Consider the following 18,580-nt stretch of genomic DNA (forward strand, 5'->3'; position numbering starts at 1 on the left):
TTCCCCTTTTGGAATGGCGACGGGGAGTTCAAAGCAGCCCGCCCCTCCCCCCACGGAAGCGTAAGGGACTCCGCCCACTCTGGCTCCGCCCACATTGCCGCCACCCCACCTGGCCGCAGAATGTTGTGAATGGAAGCCTGGGGGCGCAGACCCCGCCCACACGGCGCCTGCTGATTGGCGGAGAGCCTCCCGACCTTTGATTGACATCGTTTTCCCAGACAGCCTTTACAAAAAACACGCCCCGAAGAGCGGCCCCCCCCTTCCCACCACATGGGGGAGGGGGAAGGCACCGTCCTCCTTTTGACAGGCAGCCCCGCCGGGCCAATGGCCGCGCTCCCTTCCCCCTCGCCGGCCTATGGGGCGCGGGCCAGGCCGGAGGGGCGGGCCGCCGAGCCAGCCTTCGTCGAGCTCATTGTTGTGGGAGCGCCTTAAAGGAGCCGCTTCCGCCGCCGCGGCCGAGAGGAGCGAGACCGGCCCGGCGCGGCTTTCCCGGGAAAGGCGCTCACGAGAGGCCGGGGATCGGCGCGGCCTATGGAGCCCCCGCCCGCCAAGCGCAAATGCGGCGTCGCCGACCAGCCCGAGCCGGGGCCGCTCGCCGCCGCCGCTGCCGCCGCCGCCGTGGAGACGCTGCTGGACCTCAGCGCCCGGCGGGTGGCCGAGACCTGGGCCTTCGAGCAGGTGAGCCGCCCGGCCAGCGGCGCCGGGGAGGGGGCGGCTCCGGAGCTCCCGGCCAGCAAGGCGCGCTGGCGCTCTGCACATGCCCAGGAACACTTCGTTGCTCCTGGGAGGGAGGGAAGGAAAGCCTGCCCCGGGCGCGGGGGGGGGGGGGCGAGGCTCGGTCCTAACCGTGGCTGGGAGAGCCCCGAGCCAGCGGCTGCCACAGGCTTGCCAACTCCCGCTTGGAGGATTCCTGGAGATTGGGGGGGGGGAGCTCAGCGGAATATAAGGCCATGAAGCCCACCCACCCCCCTGCTCCCATATCCTCTCAGGAGGAAGCACTTCCCATTCCTCCAGGCCCCTGCCTGGAGGTTGGCAACCCCAGGCAGGACCCTTCCGCCCGCCCCCCCCCCCTCCTTCCCCAAGTCAGATAAAACGCAGCCTCGTCTGCCCCCGCCCCCCGGGCCACCCCTTTCTCCCTGGAGGTGGGGCCAGGGTTTGGACCCCCTCCCTGGCTTCCCACCATCCTTTGGCCTTCAGATCTGGACCTGTCCAGGCTTCTTCCCACGCAGCTGATGGGGTTCCCAGCTCTGGGGTGGGCCGTTCTTGGGAGTTTCTGGGGGTGGGGGTGTGAAGAGTGGGGTGTCAGGCCACCAAGCCCACCTTCCCAAGCAGCCCTCTCCCGCAGGCGAGGATCTGGAGATCTGCTTCAATTTGGGGTGTGTGTGTGTGTGTCTCCGGGCCCTGCCAGGAGGGTGGCAGCCCTGCCAGGAGGGTGGCTGCAGGGCTGGTGGTCTCCAAGGGTGGTGGTCCCCATCCGTGTTGGTGACCCCACACAATCCAAACTGACTTGGTCCTGGGACCCGAAGAAAGAACAAGAAACAGCACACGCCAGTCGTCAACAGTGCAAGAGGCTGGGCCCGTGTTGGCAAACCTTTGGCACTCCAGATGTTCATGGACTACAATTCCCATCAGCCCCTGCCAGCAGGGCCAATTGGCCATGCTGGCAGGGGCTGATGGGGATTGTAGTCCATAACATCTGGAGTGCCAAAGGTTCGCCACCACTGGCTGGGCTGACTTTCGCAGGCATTGGGGTCAGGACCCCCAGATTGGGAACCACCACCACCCCAGGGCACCTGATTCGTGCCCGGTTCCTGCCCCCACCCCCAAGCCTGGCACCCTGTCAGATACTCTGCCTTCATGGCACAGCATGACAGAGCTGCCGCCTGGCCTCTCCTGTTTCCTCCTTTGCCATTTGGGGTCTGATCCCACCTAGTTTTAAAGACTCCCCCTAAATAAGGGGGAAGAGAAGAGAGACTGGACAGGAATCCGCTGCCTTTCCTGGCTCTCTCTTGCTGTTCATTCTTCCGCTTGTCTTTGTGGGTCGTTCTTTCCCCTTCTAAATCCCCCTCCCCGTCCTTTCCTTCTCGCCCTAAGCTGGCTTTCCCGGTTGGGAAAAACATGGTTTATCTGCAGGCAGGAGCAGAGGATTAATGGGGCAGATGGAAACTGGATAGACCCGGACCAGCCAAGAGTGCCGGGGCTAGTCCAGGCAAAGCCCTAGGAGTGGAGGAGGGAGTGTTTGATGAGGCTTGGGGTGAAAAAGAAGAAGAGTTTAGATTTATACCCCCCCTTTCTCTCCTGTAAGGAGACCCAAAGGGGCTTACAATCTCCTTCCCCCCCCCCCCAACAAACACCCTGTGAGGTGGGTGGGGCTGAGAGCATGCTGAAGAACTGTGACTAGCCCAAGGTCACCCAGCTGGCACATGCTGGAGTGCACAAGCTAATCTAGTTCCCCAGATAAGCCTCCACAGCTCAAGTGTCAGAGAAGGGAATCAAACCTGGTCCCGCAGATTAGAGTGCACCTGCTCTTAACTACTACGTCGCGCTGGCTTCCTATATACACGGGTCTCCCGTTCTTCTCCCCCGCCCATTGCACCTCTGAAATTTGTCCAAGGCCCGCCCCCCCAAATTCTTGGAGATCAAAGCTGGGTTCCTTGCCTTCTTCGTGCTGCAAATTCCTTGGAAGCAGCTTTCAAGTCACAGGGCAGAATTTGGGTGCCTGGGCAGAAAACTTGTTAAGCGAGTCACTTGTCACCTCCGTCAATGAGTGAAACTTCCAAATCTGGGCACCTGTGAGCCTAGGACAAGGACACCGGCGGAGGAGGTCTAAGGAGGAGGCGGTTAGTTGCCTTTTAATTGAGAAGGCTGTAAAAGCCTTCCCTGGGGACGGCGGCGGCGTTTAAGGAAAGTGTCACCCTGACACAAATCCGCTGTGCTGCTAAGGAGCCTTGCGTGTCCCTCGGGAGGTTCCCTGCGCTGGCTGGCACAGCTGCCGTGCAGGAACTTGAAGCAGCTACGGGTCGTCTGTGGTTAGACTTGGCGCCAAGACTTTGGCTTCTATTGTGTCGGTGCTCAATAGGCCGGGGGGTGTGAAAAAGAGACTGGAAGGAAGGGGGGCTGGGGTGTGATTGACCTCTTGGATTTGTCAACTGAGCTGCAAGGCTTTTTTCCGCCTTCCTAAAGAGCAGGTTCGCACCGGGCGACAGGGAGTGATTTTTTGAGAGCCAGTGAATGTGAAAGAGAACATATCTGCTCATGGGAAGTTTCCTTCTGCTGAAGTTGACCACTGATCCATCAAGGGCAGTTCTGCCTGCTCAGACCGACAGAGCTCTTCAGGGTCTTGAGGGAGAAGTCCTCCAAACTCCACCTACTGCCCATGCCCCTTTTACCTGGGATCTTCATCATCCAGTTCTGCCACTGAGCCAGGCTCTCCCCACCCCTGTACATCAAGTTGCCCTCAGGGGTCTGCAACCTGCGGCTCTCCAGATGTTCATGGACTACAATTCCCATCAACCCCTGCCAGCATGGCCAATTGACTGATAAGGATTTGTGATCCGTGAGCTATCTGGAGAGCTCCACTATTCTAGAACCCTGCGCCTATTCTGAATCAGACTCTTGGTCCAACTTACAATACATTCTCGGCAATGTGATTATTGTATAAAGAAACCTACTATTTGCACTATGCCCAATGGCTTAAAACAGAGACATATGCGCAGAGAAGGAAAGGGCACGTGCTTTATTTATGTGCATTAAGGTGCCTAAAATATACAAACATATATACTAATTCCTATATTGGACTGCTTCTTTCCTAACACAGATACAAATTTCATTTCCCAGTTTTTTAAAAAAGAACATTTATGTCCTTTTAAATCGCCAGAGTCCTAAGAAGAATGGATTTTCACCATTATCTTGAACGTCCACAACTTGTAGAGAATTTATACATATTCCAGACTGTTTTAAGCCATTGGGCATAGTGTAAATAGTAGGTTTCTTCAAACCCTTGGTCCATCAAAGCCCAATATTGTCAACGCAGACTGGCAGTGGCTTTCTTGGGTCAAGCAGAGATCTTTCGCATCTCTTCGCACCTAACCGTTTTAATTGGAAATGCCGGGGATCAAATCTGGGATCTTCATGCCGATCTCTGCCACTGAAGCTGGCCCTCAGGAACCAACAGATAGTCTGGATGCAGTTCTTGGTAGGTTCAGCCGTTTAATGGAAACACCGAGTCTGGAACCAAGACAAGCAGAATCAGTGACCTGCAAACTGAACCACAACGTTGCTGCCACAGTCTAGCTCAGCTGCAGCCTCTCTTTTATAGCTAGCCTCCCATTCACTAGTGCAATAACCACTTGCAGCTGGTTTACTCTAGTCTGGCCCCAGCAAAGACTTTGCATCTAATCCAGCTCTCCCCATAGCTGCTAACCTGCTGCTGCGTCTCCTGTGCTGGCAAGCTTATGCACTTGGGCTCCCTCCCTCGTTGCTGCTGGGGCTCTGGAGACAGGGGTGGGGGTGACAGGATTCCCTCTGGCTTAGTATCCAGAGGCTGAAGAGTCTCAGAGCTTGGACCTGGCTAAGGATCCCAGCCTGAATGCTCTGCCACCTGGTCCCTCTAGACCTGGTCCTGCAGGGACCCCAATGACTGGTCAGACCCTGTGTTTGAGGCAGTGCCAGGGAATCTGGAACCAGAACTGTCCCCTCATCTCTCATCTGAGTCTTCCTCCCTGGGGGTCCCCAGCCAGACCAGGCTGAAGACCTTAACAGAAGAGTGGCCTCTTCCCCATGTGTATGAGATTAGGCATTTCACCTGGTGCCTCGTCTCCACCTCTTTTGGCCAAATGGAAACAGGCCTTTACAGTATCTCTAGCAGAAACCACGGCCTTTACATTTGCTTTTTCCCTAGTTACTTCTGCACCAGGGAGGAATATTCAGCCACGCCAACCCCCACCCGCAGTGTGCCCTAAAAACATTTCCAGCCAGGTTCTCCCCATCTGGCTGCGTGGCAGACTCATTCAGGAATCTCACTGTCTGAGGCTCTTCCTATGAGGAGCCAGGTTGGCAAATGTCAACAGGAGCAGGCAGAGGCGGCCTTGCCGAGAGGGGAGAGATAACTGTGTCGAGGCAGCAAAGTGTATGTGGTTCATCTCTGACCCACAAAATCCAGTCCATTGGGAAGTTCTGCTGCCTGTTCAAAATCACCGGGAGTCGCTTGTGTGCTGCTTTCATTCCCTTCGTTTCTCTAGTGCGCTCCGGTCGTTTGTGCCTTCCTCTGGATTTTTTCCTGCTAAGGCGCTCAAATGTGTCAGATTGGACTAGAAGTGTTATGGTAGCTCTGTCCTTTTCTCCTTTTTCCATCGTTCATAATTAGCTGGGGCTAAGCCTGGCAAGACAGACTAACTTCTGTCTTTTTAAACATCTAAAAGTGGGAGGTGAGAGAGGCATTATGGGACTGTGGGGTGGGGCAGCCCCCATGTGGGGAAATAAAGTCTCCAGGGCTGATTCACACTCCGAAAAGAGTTAGTGGGTTAAGGTTAGTGCTGCCTTCATGATAACATGACTGATAAATTGTGCCGTACCTTGGCAGCTGCTGTTGATAGAATTTTAAGAAGCTAAGACGGGTCTGCAACCTGCGGCTCTCCAGATGTTCATGGACTACAAATCCCATCAATAATTAGCCCATGCTGGCGGGGGGGGGCTGATGAAAATTGTAAGTCCATGAGCATCCCTGAAACTCCCTAGATTGCAGACCACTGAGCTAAGAGATCCGACCACGGATCGCCAGTCTTCTTCTTCCTAGCGTTGTCCCACTAATGTAGGGTCCGCTGCTCAGATTTTTAAACGCCACTTCTTTCATCCGAGCGCGATGTCTGGTTTTAGGCCAGTAACCTCCATGTGATAGGCGATGCTGGCGACATTGTCCAGAGGCGCTCGTCGGACATGGCCAAACAAGCGCAGGCATCTCTCTCATTTTTGCTTTGATGGGCACGATGCCAAATTGTTGTCGGACCGTGTCATTGGTGATGTGGTCAAGGAGGGATACACCCAGTCTCCAGCGAATCGTGGTTGCTCAGCCGCTTTCAAAGCGGGTCAGCACTCTGACCAATAGAGTGCTACGGGGCAGACCGTGGTCTTGTAGATTTTTGACTTTAGGTGTATAGGCATTTTCTTATGTGAGAGGAGCACCAGTGATTGGCTACCACCCCTCAGCCATGTCGCATGGACTCTGCCCGTCCGATGTCTTTGTAATGAAAACTCTGAGCCCAGCTCATTTCCAGCCTGATAAGCTGACAGTGTGTAACTCGGCTAAAGAATAGTCAGAATGACCTTAGGGGTTGGATTCGCCCAACAGCGACTAGCCCAAAAGGCTGTGCTTCTTGACGGCTTCTTGACGGCTGTTTCCCCCAAAATAAGCCCTAGCATGATTTTTCAGGATTTTTGGAGGATGCTTGAAATATAAGCCCTACTCCGAAAATAAACCCTAGTTACAGATTCCCCGGCGCAGCTGATCTGGTCACGTGGGGGGTGCAAAATTGTGGAAAAAAATAAGACATCCCCTGAAAATAAGCCCTAATGCATCTTTTGGAGCAAAAATTAATATAAGACCCTGTCTTATTTTTGGGGAAACACGGTATCTGGTGGTCTATAGAGAGAACGTTGCGAAAGAGGGACGATTGGATGCAAGCAACCTGTCAGGGAGCTGTGTAAAAACCTACGTCAGTTTCGGGGTAAGAAGATGGAACAGGATCCTGGTGCTGAAAGGGACGGGGAGTCATCATAGAGGCGTGCTGGGTGAAGTGAGTGTAGCAGGGAAGGGCAGGCAAGATGAGCAGAAATCCCTCAGCTGCCTGCAGAGGAACAAGACCTGCAGCTGTCCAAGTGACTTCACGGATGAGGATGCTGAAAGTGAATGACACATTGGGACGGGATACGTGCTGTGTGGGTATCGGGCTGATCTAGGGAATCCAGTTTTGTTGGCACAGGGATTACGTCACACACAAGGTGCTTTGCAAAGACGGGATAGAAGCAGCAGTTGCTTTTGGCAGGGTTCCCGAGTCAAGGATCTCTCAGTTGTACCGGCAACCTGGTTTGTTTGTTTGTTTATTTATTTATTTATTAGGCTTTTATACCGCCCCATCCCCCAAGGGCTCCGGGCGGTGTACAGCATATAAGGATAACAATATAAGAGAACTAATCATTTAAAAGCTGCAATAAAACCGTAAAAACTAATTCTAATAATTATACAATAAATCTCAATAAAATGAGAATATCGACGGTGTTCGATGGTTGAGTGGTAGTTGGTCAGGAGGCAGGGATGATTACCAGGTTGCCGCCTGCCCTTCAGGCAGGAGACTTGGGTGGCAATTGCGAGGCAATTGAGGCCTCCAGCTTGGGTGGAGGCGGTGGGGAAGAGAGATAGGGGACCATCTGAGGATAACTGAGAACATGCTCCCTGCTCGGGGAGGAGACCCTTTTACTGTGAGTGAGTTTGTAACCATCAAAAAATAAGTTATCTACCTAGGTGACAAAATGTGCTTAGAATCATAGAGTTGGAAGAGACTACCAGGGCTATCAAGTCCAACCCCTTGCAATGCAGGAACACACAGTCAAAACACTCCTGACATATGTTCATCCAGCCTCTGTTTAAAAAATCTCCAATAAAGAAGACTCCACCACTCTCCGAGGAAGTGAATTCTGCTGTCGAACAGCCCTGACTGTCAGGAAGTTCTTCCTAATGTTTAGGTGGAATCTCTTTTCCTGCACCTTGAATCCATTACTCCGTGTCATAGTCTCTGAGGCAGCACAAAACAAGCTTGCTCCCTCTTCAACATGGCATCCCTTCAAATATTTAAACATGGCTATCATGTCCCCCCTTAATCTTCACTTCTCCAGACTAAACATCCCCAGATCCCTAAGTCTCTCTTTGTAGGGCATGAACTCCAGACTTGTTACCATTTTTGTTGCCTTCCTCTGGACACCTCTGTCCATATCCTTCTTAAATTGCAGTGCCCAGAACTGAACATAGTACTCTAGGTGAGGTCTGACCAATGCAGAGTAGAGTGGTACAATTACTTCCCTTGATCTAGACACTGTACTCTTACTGATGCATCCCAGAATTGCATTGGCTTTCTTGGCTGCCATATCACACTGCTGACTCATGTTCAGTTTGTGGTCTGCTAAGACACCCAAATCCCTTTCGCATGTACTGTTGTCATGCCAGGTGTCACCCATCCTATATCTGTGCATTTCATTATTTCTGCCTAAGCTTAGAAACCTACATTTATCTCTGTTGAAATTCATTTTGTTTAGTTTTGGCCCAGCTTTCTAATCTGTCCAGGTCATTTTGAATCCTGCCCCTGCCCTCCTATTTTGGTGTCATCTGCAGATTTGATTAGCATGCCCTCTATTCCATCATCCAAAACACTGATAAAAATATTGAATAGCACTGGGCCCAGGGCAGAACCCTGTGGCACCCTACTAGTCACTTCTCTCCAGGATGAAAATGAACCATTGATGAGCCCTCTTTCGGCCATTGATCAGCTGATTATAAATCTATCCTTTACTGTTGCATTGTATAATCCACATGCTTCAAGCTTACTCACGAGAATATCGTGGTACCTTATTAAAGGCCTTAAAATCATAAAATCAAGGTATGCTATGTCCACAGCATTCCCTTCATCTACTAAGTTTGTCACTCTATCAAAAAAAGAGATAAGATTAGTCTGGCGTGACTTGTTTTTGAGAAACCCATGTTGATTTTCAGAGATCATGGCATTCCCTTCCAAGTGCTTACAGACTGTCTCTTTAATGATCTGCTCTAGAATCTTTCCTGGTATATATTTGGTCATTGACCGTAAATAAAGTCGTCTTCTTCCTGGTATTGATGTCAGGCTGACTGGATGGTAGTTGTTTTGGGTCCTCTTTTTCCCCCTTTTTGAAGATGGGGACACCGTTAGCCCTCCTCCAGTCCATGGAGACTTCTCCTGTTCTCCAAGCGGTTTTGAAATTACTTCTGCCAGTTCTTTTAATACCCTGGGATGTAGTTCATCAGGCCCTGGAGATCTGAATTCATGTAAAGTATTCAGGTATTCATGTACTAGCTCTTTATTGATTTCTGTCCTGAATTTTCCCTACTGTATCTTCTGATCCATTTCCCACCAGTTGAGCACTATTTTCCTTTTGGAGAAAAACTGAGGCAAAGAAGGTGTTGAGTAGTTTAGCCTTTTCTCTACCCCCCCCTTCTAGAATTTCACCATCTTCTGATCTTGTTCTCCACTCACAGATGGAGTTATGTGCTACAATCATACTTGATCCCCAGTGGCTACTCACAGAGTGCCAAGTTTTTAGGGCCTTCCATTCAGGTTGGGCTAGACGAGCCCCATCTTGTCAGACCTTGAAAGTTAAGCAGGGTTGGCTCTGGTTAGTACCTGGATGGGAGAGTCCAGGGTTGCTACATAGAGGCAGATATGACAAACCACCTCCGTTTGTCTCTTGCCTGTGGGGTTGCCAAAAGTCAGCTGATGTCTTCTACCACCATCCGCTCATGCTGAAGTAGAGAAATACGTTTGCTTCAGTTGATGAGGCAGGAAAAACCTCCTTGACAGCAAGGGCTGTTCGAGTGTGGTGGAGGTCACTCCCTCCTGGAGCGTTTTTTAAAGAGCTGACTGGATGAACATATATTTGAGAGTGCTTTGATTATATGTTCCTGCATGGCAGGGGGTTGGACTTGATGGCCCTTGGGGTCTCTTCCAACAGTTTGATTCCATGATACTTTATGGTGTCTTTTACATTAAAAACTGGCTTATGTGTTTGGAAAAGACGTGTCTGGCATTTGCAAACGTGCTCCTCTCTCACATCTATGGGTTGATCTGCTGGTAATGGTGGTATTCACAAACATGGTGTTGGGGAAATGAAACTGGCCGTCTAGACCAGGGGTCTGCAACCTGCAGCTCTCCAGATGTTCATGGACTACAATTCCCATCAGCCCCTGCCAGCATGGCCAATTGGCAGGGGGCTGATGGGAATTGTAGTCCATGAACACTGGGAGAGCCGCGGGTTGCAGACCCCTGGTCTAGATTCTAGAACCGTGGTGGCGAACCTTTGGCACTCCAGATGTTATGGACTACAATTCCCATCAGCCCCAATTGGCCATGCTGGCAGGGGCTAATGGGAATTGTAGTCCATAACATCTGGAGCGCCAAAGGTTCTCCACCACGGTTCTAGAACCTTTGCACGTGCTCTGTGGCAGACTGAGGTGGGTGCGAGAGAGACGGAGCCATCTGTGGAACTGGGCCTAGAAGCTCCCTGTGGCTCTTGGCAGTTGTTGCTGTGGAGGTAAAGAGGCTGAGCTGAAATGAGGATCTTTGTGGAAGAGGAAGGATGGGGGCAGACCAGAGGTGTTCTGGGAGCTCCGTCTTCAGAGCTCCTGTCAAGCGGTTGGAAAAAGTTAATAGTCAGGTGTGCATGGAATTCCACGGCTCCCACTTGGTCTGGTTTGGGGTGATGGGGGTGGCTTAAAATCCTGACTCCCCAACCCTTTTCTGTATTGGACACCAGTGCCATACTGGGCCTAAATGGAGCCCGGGGGCATGACAGCCTCCCTGTGCCCTCCCTGCGCCCCATTTATGGGGCTTGGGGGAGCAGTTTGGATGGTCACCGTGGCGGCAGGCCGGCTCCTGGCCTCCTGGGCAGACCTGCGCTGCAGCCCCCTGAGCCCTGCCGCCCCGGCTTCCCTGCAGGCTGGCTCCTTCCCCCCCAGGGAAGTGGGAAGTTTGGGCACATGCTGTTTTGTCACATGTGACGAAACGGCAGGCACCCGGGGATATGGGATACCCCATGTGCCCATTAGTGGTACGCCACTGTTGGACACTATCATCTATTGGGAGCTCTAGGGATAGAATTTCCAAGGTAAGTCCAGCTGGGTCCAGAGGTGGGAGAGGAAGAACGAGAAGGGGACCCTCCGTAGATTTGGATGCAGGAAAGAATGCATAGAGAAAATAAGCAGCGGGCTAGATGGGCAGGAAAAGGAGGGACCGTTGGGTGATAGATTCACACAGGCATTAAGAATTAATGGCGAAACAAGTTCTGGACAGCAGAGTATTGCTAGCAAAGAGCCAGAGGGACCAAAACTGGTGGCAGAATTATGGAGCTGAGCCGAACTGTGGGCAAGGAGATCAGCAGCGGGTGGGGTCAGTGCCTTATAGGACTTGGGACGGAAGCTCTATTCATTGTTGGGAAGAGAAGGGCGAGAAGATGTGTAGAAGCAAAGTGGGGGAATTCGACCTGACCAATCTGCCCCCCTTATAGGAAATTGGTGAGGAGACGTGCAGACAACCTGTTCCTGTTTAGAGGTGTAACCCTGGGGAACTACAGAAAAGCATTTAAGTTGCATGTTTTTTGTTTTGCTGACATGCTCAATTGGTTCCCTATTTCTATCCCCCACACATTCGTTTCTTCCTATAGTACTAGGACATTGGTGCTAGGACTACATCCTGATGTGAATTATTAGGTGGTTAAAGAGCAGGGTGCACTCTAATCTGGGGGAGCCGGGTTTTGATTCCAGCTCTGCCTCTTGAGCTGTAGAGAGGCTTATCTAGGTGGGCCAGATTAGAAACTGCGCTCCAACACATGCAAGCTGGGTGACCTTGGGCTAGTCACAGTTCTTGTGGCTCTCTCAGCCCCACCTACCTCACAGGGTGTTTGTTGTGCTTGGTAGGGGAGAGTGGAAATTAGATTGTAAACCCCTTTGAGTCTCACTTGGGAGAGAAAGGGGGATATAAATCCAAATTCTTCTTCTTACCTTGATCTGGATGGGTCCGGCTAGCCTGGTCTTGACAGATCTTGGAAATGAAACGAGGAGCTTAGCCCTGGGTAGTGTTGCACTTGGATGGGAGGTCTGGAAGGAAGTCTGGGGCTACTATACAGAGGCGAACTTATTGTGAAACCACCTCTGCATCTTGCCTTGGTAACCCTACTGTGTCACTGTGGAGTCAACTGCAACTTGAGGGGCACTTTCCACTACTCTGCCAGGAATCTCTGAACATCAGTCTTCGTCCCCTGTGTTCCCCTCGTCCTCCATACTGTTCTGACTGTCTCTTCATAACTTCCGCATCGCTGCACTGCTATTCTTCTTGTTCTGAACGCAGGATGGAATCTCTGCGTCCTCCAGCTGTTTCTGTTTCTCTTTTTCTTTCCGTCTCCCTATTTTCAGTTGCTGTTCAAATGTGGACTCCTCTTTGCCAAGGTAATCTGCAACAGCCTGCCCATTAATCCCTGCGTTGGGTGAAGTGTGTGCTGTGGCTAGCTGGCAGCACGAGGGGGTGGGGGGATGATGGACTGGAACCATCTTTTCCACATCCTCTGGCAGCAGGAAGGGCCCTGCGGGAGGAGCAGCTGTCTCTCTCCCCTTTCTGTTGGGTCCGAGCAGTCGTTGGATGTTCTCAAAAACCAGTGGGAAAAGGCTGGAAAGTCCCAAGAGGGTTTCCGTTGACCTGGGAGCCTTAGGATAGGCCTGCCCTAAAGGGAAAAGAGATCTGAGGCCATGCTGAAGGGTGAAGGAGAGACAAATGTCAAGATATCTTAGAATCGTAGAGTTGGAAGAGACCCCAAGAACCATCAAGTCCAACTGCCTGTCATGCAGGAATACAAAATCAAAGTATTCCCAACAGATGTTCATCCATCCTCTGTTTAAAAACCCACAAACCTCTCCGAGGCAGTGAATTCCCCTGTCGAACAGCCCTGACAGTCAGAAAGTTCTTCCTAATGTTTAGGTGGAATCTCTTTTCCTGCACCTTGAATCCATTGTCCTAGTCCAGTGGTGGCGAACCTTTGGCACTCCAGATGTTGTGGACTACAATTCCCATCAGCCCCTGCCAGCATGGCCAATTGGCCATGCTGGCAGGGGCTGATGGGAATTGTAGTCCGTAACATCTGGAGTGCCAAAGGTTCGCCACCACGGTCCTAGTCTCTGAGGCAGCAGAAAACAACTTGCTCCCTCTTCGACTTGGCATCCCTTCACTTCTCTAGACTAAACATCCCCAGCTCCCTAAGTCTCTCTTCGTAGGGCATGGATTCCAGACCTTGTGATACCATTTTGGTTGCCCTCCTCTAGACACTTTCCAGCTTGTCAATATCCTCAATTGTCGAAGGCTTTTGCCGCCAGCATCAACTGGCTGTTGTGATGCATCAACGTGCTGTGTGGCCGTGGTCTGGTATTTTTTTTGCTCCTAACGTTTTGGCTGCATTTCCCAAAGGGTGAAATATAAGCTTGGCTCCTAAGCAGCCCAGAGAATGTATCAAGGCTTGATCTGGAGGTAACTCGGCCTCCAAAGATAATGGATGTTACGGTTCCCTGTCTCAGTGTTCTCTTCCTCCTTCTCCCCAGGTGGAGGATCGTTTCTCCCGTGTCCCAGAGCCTGTGCAGAAGCGCATCGTGTTCTGGTCTTTCCCACGGAGCGAACGGGAGATATGTATGTACTCATCCCTTGGTTACCACCCCCCGGAGGGCGAGCGAGATTCCCGTGTGCCCTTCAACCGTGGCCTGAATCTGCTGCAGTCAGGTGCCGTTGATCGTGTCCTCCAAGTGGGTAAGTGGTTCGGGGTCATTTGTTATGAACGAGCCCTGCACGTTGAAACAGGGGTAACGGCACTGGGAGGGCGATATTTGGCAGACCCAGGTGTGCCTGCTTTCAAGAGTTTTCAAGGGCATCACACTGGGCTTCCAGGGTTTTATTTCTCATGCGGAAGGATTGGGCAGAAATTCGGTTCACTTGCTTCTCAGCCACTATGGAGATTCCCCAATCAATGATGGGAGGACTGGGGTTGAGCGCTCATGTTCCTCTGGCTCCTTCCGCACATGCAGAATAATGCACTTTCAAACTGCTTTCAGTGCTCTTTGAAGCTGTGCGAAATAGCAAAATCCACTTGCAAACAGTTGTGAAAGTGGTTTGAACGCATTATTTTGCGTGTGCAGAAGGGGCTTCTGTCACATAGAGGGCTGGATCTTCCAATATGTAAGTTAATTAAGTGCTCAGAATATTCACAGGGAGTCTGTATATCTGAAGGCTGAACATTTAAAATAAGTGGACATCTGGGGAAGGCAGAGTTTGTTTGTTTGTTTGTTTTGATTTGTACGCCATTTTCTCCACAAGGGCTCAGAGCGGCTCATGACAATAAACATAAAATCTGCTTAAATAAAGGAGTAAACAGTTAACACAACTAAAACGGTCAAAACAGTTGAACAGTTATAACAATTACAATCCAATCTGATCTAATTAAAATGCATTTAAATTAAAATTGAGTAAAAGTTAATTTCAGATCAGAGTTAAAATAAGACTGGCAACAGGTGCCATATAAAGCAGGGAGGCAGGCAACAAATGCAGCTAAGAACAGAATTACAGTTTTGATTTCAGTTTCTTGTTTTTGGCCTCATCCTAAAGCCTGGCGGAACAGCTCTCTGCCTTGCAGGACCCTGATGCTAGGTGGCAGAGCGTTCCACCAGGTGATAGCCGGGGCTGATGTTAGGTGGCAGAGCGTTCCACCAGGTGGGAGCCGGGGTTGAAAAAGCCCTGGTTGTGGTTGAGGCCAATTTGACAGTTGTAGGACTGGGGACAACCAGGAGGTTCCCAGTTATGGAGATGGGAATAAGAACATCAGAAGAACCCTGCTGGATCAGACCAGTGAAGGTCCATCCAGTCTAGCATCCAGTGGCCAACCAGTTCCTCTGGAGGGCAAACAATAGGCCTAGAGGCTGAGGCCTTCCCCTGATATTGCCTCCTGGCACTGGAATTCATAGGTTGACTGTTTCTGAATGTGGAAGTTCCGTTTAGTCACCATGGCTAGTAGTTACTGATAGACTTTCCACTGTGTCTAATTCCTTTTAAAGCCATCTGTGCCTTTTGCTGTCGCTATCTTTCCGTAGAGAGCCTTTAAAGTTAAAGGACAAGCAGCAGAAATTCCCTGATTCTAATCCATTTTTTATAGTAATTTCAAGAGCACTAATGAACTGCGTAGATGTGAAAAGGTGTGTGTGTGTTTGGGGGGGGGGGGTGTGGTTGTTGTTGTTGTTGTCATTTTTGGACATCACAGGAGAAGTAAATCAAACTGATCAACTTCCTGGTGAAGAAAAGCCATGAAGCTCGACAATGCACAGTCGCAGATTGGCCGCTGTGGTTTATATTCTTAGCTAAGCATTCGTTGGCTGAAAAGAAAAGATCCAGAAAGAATGGATCTTATGCTGCCACAGGAGGTGATGATGGCCGCTAACCTGGATAGCTTTAAAACGGGCTTGGACAGATTTATGGAGAAGTCGATCTGTGGCTACCAATCTTGATCCTCCTTGATCTCGGATTGCAGATGCCTTAGCAGACCAGGTGCTCGGGAGCAGCAGCAGCAGCAGCAGAAGGCCATTGCTTTCACATCCTGCCTGTGAGCTCCCCAAGGCATCTGGTGGGCCACTGCGAGTAGCAGAGTGCTGGACTAGGTGGACTCTGGTCTGATGCAGCAGGCTCTTCCTTATGTTCTTAAAGAACTGGCCAGATCTTGTGCATTACCCGGGGAGGGGGGGGGGCGGGCGGGCGGGCGGGCTAGGAACTGCCAGTGGGATATGGTTACAAAGCAAGTTCCTTGTAGCTACCATGGCTAGTCATTGTCGATAGACTTGTTTCTCTTGAATCTGTCTAAACATCTGTAATCCATGTTTGTCTGGTGGCAAACTTTGTATTGCAGTTGCTCATTGAGTAAAGAAGTATTTTCCTTTGTGCATCTCATCCTGAACCTATTGCCCATCAACCTCTTTGGATCCCCTGGAGCTGTGGTATTTTGTGAGAGGGAGAAAAAGTTCTTGGTCAACTCTTTCCACTCTGCCTAATTTTATGATTTTCTGTTAATGTGGCATCTGGGTTCTTTCTTATCTAAGCTGGAAAGTTCCAGACTCTTCAGCCTTTGTCTCATAGGAAAGGTGCTCCAACCCCTAAATCATCTTGGCTGCTCTATTCTATACTATTTCTAGCTCTGCAATTTCCTTTTTGAGATATGGTGACCAGAAATGCGCACGGCATGCCAAATGAGACCTCACTGTAGATCTATACAGGGGAATTATACATTGGCTGTTTTATTTTTAGTCCATTTCCCACAGTAATCCCTAAGGACAGAGTTTGCCTTTTTTTTTACAATGGCTTGACATTTTAGTTTATCTTCCATCTACATTTAAGACCTCCTTCCTTGTCTGTTGTAGCAAGTTCAGATTCCATGAATGTATACTTAAAAGTGGGATTTTCTTTGTTCCAGTGTGTATCGCGTTCCACGTACATTGAACTTCACTTGCCGTCTTGTAACCTGCTTAACCGATTTAGCCAATGCTCAGAGCTCTTAGCGAGTCTGGAAGAATTTTGTGACAACTGCAGACTCCACACCACTCACCACCCGTTCCAGATCATCACGAACAAATTAAATAGCACTGGCCCCAAAACTGAGAGCCAGCGTGGTGTAGTGGTTAAGATCAGGTGGATTCTAATCTGGAGAACTGGGTTTGGTTCCCCACTCCTCCACCTGAGGGGTGGAGGCTTATCTGGTGAACCAGATGTGTTTCCACACTCCTACATTCCTGCTGGGTGACCTTGGCTAGTCACAGTTCCCTTCAAACTCTCTCAGCCTCACTGACCTCACAAGGTGTCTGTTGTGGGGAGAAGGGAAAGGAGCTTGTAAGCCACCTTGACTCTCCTTACAGGAGAGAAAGGCGGGGTATAGATCCAAACTCCTTCTCCTTCTTCTCCTTCTCCTGCTTCTTCTCCTCCCTCCTCCTCCTTCTCCTCTTCCTCTTCCCTCCTCTTCCTCCTCCTCCTCCTCCTCCTCCTTCTTCTCCTTCTCCTCCTCCTCCTCTTCCTCCTCCTCCTCCTCCTCCTTCTTCTTCCTCCTCCTCCTCTTATTCTTCCTCCTCCCCCTCCTTCTCTTCTTCTTCCTCCTCCTCCTCCTCCTCCTCCTCCTCCTCTTCTTCTTCTTCTTCTTCTTCCTCTTCCTCTTCCTCTTCCTCTTCCTCTTCCTCTTCTTCCTCTTCTTCTTCTTCTTCTTCTTCTTCTTCTTCTTGTTCTCCTCCTCCTCCTCCTCCTCAAACAGATCTAGAACTGTCCACATTGTTGTTACTCTAGCTTCCTGTCTTTTATCCATAAGGGAACCTGTCCTCTTATCCCATGACTACTTTGGGTCTACTTACAAGAGTCTTTGGTGGGATAATCTTCTAAAAAGCCTTTTGAAAGTTCAAGTGAATGTCTTCCAGGTTACCATCACCGACATGCTTGGCCACTTTCTCAGAGAACCCCTCCAGGTCAATGAGCATGGCCTCCCTTTGCAGAACCCCGGCAGATTTTCCGTCGGCAGGCTTTGTTCTTCTGCATGCCTAGTAATTCCAACTTGGATCCAATGGTAGATCTGGGGGTGGGGGTGGTGAGCAGAGGGGGTCATTCGCCTGGGTTACGTGGGGGGAGCATTTTGGCCTCCCGCCTCCTCCCTCTCTCCCCCCAACCCCCGGCAAAACTCCCGACTGTCTGCCACCCCCCTCCTGGCAAAACAACAACAACAGACCTTTCCTCTGTCTGGTGAGAAACGCCTAAGGCAGGCAACCACCGGTGGGGGGGGCGGAGACAACGCCAGGGAGGGCGCATCCCCAGTATCGTGCTGACCTCAATGCGACTCATAAGAACATAAGAAAGAGCCTGCTGGGCAAATCTTGAGCACATCTTCCCCCCTTCCCCCCAAGGTTCCCAGCCGCTATGTCCTTGGAGATACAATAGAAATTATTCTGAAGAAGGCTCACAGTAGCTGTCAAGGTAATTGCAGCAGTCTACTTTTGGATGTTCCAAGTATGACATGTGTCCAAAACCCACAAACAAAGCAACAGTGCCGTGAGGTATCTGAAATACACACCCTAATAACACTGATAAAAATCCTGTGTTGTACAAAGCAAAGGCCCCGCGTAACATGATGAAGGTCCACTAAGCTAACTGGAACCCGGATGTGTACCGGTCTCATTCAAGCTTCAAGGCCAGTAGAACATACATTCCATATGTCTGTGCTTCCAAAATATACAATAGTTTGTATGAACAGCAGTGATTTGAAACCATCAGGGACTTCAGCCTGCTCCGAAAAGTGTTCCCATGAATGTTCACTCCGGAGCAGCGGCTGAAGGAGGATACCCTGTTTCCCCGAATATAAGACATCCCTGGAAAATAAGACGTAGTAGCGGTTTTGCTGAAGTGTGAAATATAAGGCATCCCCCGAAAGTAAGATGTAGCAAAGTCTTTGTTTGGAAGCACGCTTGACAGACAGAACACAGAAAAATAAGACATCCCCTGAAAATGAGACATAGGCGCATCTTTGGGAGCCAAAATTAATATAAGACACTGTCTTATTTTTGGGGAAACACGGTAGCTCCCTGAGTATTTGGAAGGCTAGTGCCATCATGGAACGACGGTTTGAAACAATTATGGGATGACCTTTTGTTCTTAGGAGGCAGTTGAAAATGGTTGTATTTAGCTAACTTACATTTAACAAACTTAATAGCAGCCCTGGTGCGATTCTGACTTTTGGCTTT

General features: G+C 50.4%; 1 protein-coding gene across 1 annotated transcript; it reads left to right on the top strand.

Annotated features, from left to right (window-relative positions):
- Nucleotides 1–426: 426 nt before the first annotated feature.
- Nucleotides 427–14,554, top strand: LOC125427883 (zinc finger SWIM domain-containing protein 4-like). Its single transcript, XM_048487446.1, has 3 exons — nucleotides 427–678; nucleotides 13,379–13,580; nucleotides 14,433–14,554. The coding sequence occupies exons 1-3, from the start codon at nucleotides 532–534 to the stop codon at nucleotides 14,552–14,554; spliced, it is 471 nt and encodes a 156-aa protein (XP_048343403.1). The 5' UTR covers nucleotides 427–531.
- The last annotated feature ends 4,026 nt before the right edge of the window (nucleotides 14,555–18,580 follow it).

The sequence above is a fragment of the Sphaerodactylus townsendi genome, linkage group LG03 (assembly GCF_021028975.2).
Source record: "Sphaerodactylus townsendi isolate TG3544 linkage group LG03, MPM_Stown_v2.3, whole genome shotgun sequence".
Classification (NCBI taxonomy): domain Eukaryota; kingdom Metazoa; phylum Chordata; class Lepidosauria; order Squamata; family Sphaerodactylidae; genus Sphaerodactylus; species Sphaerodactylus townsendi.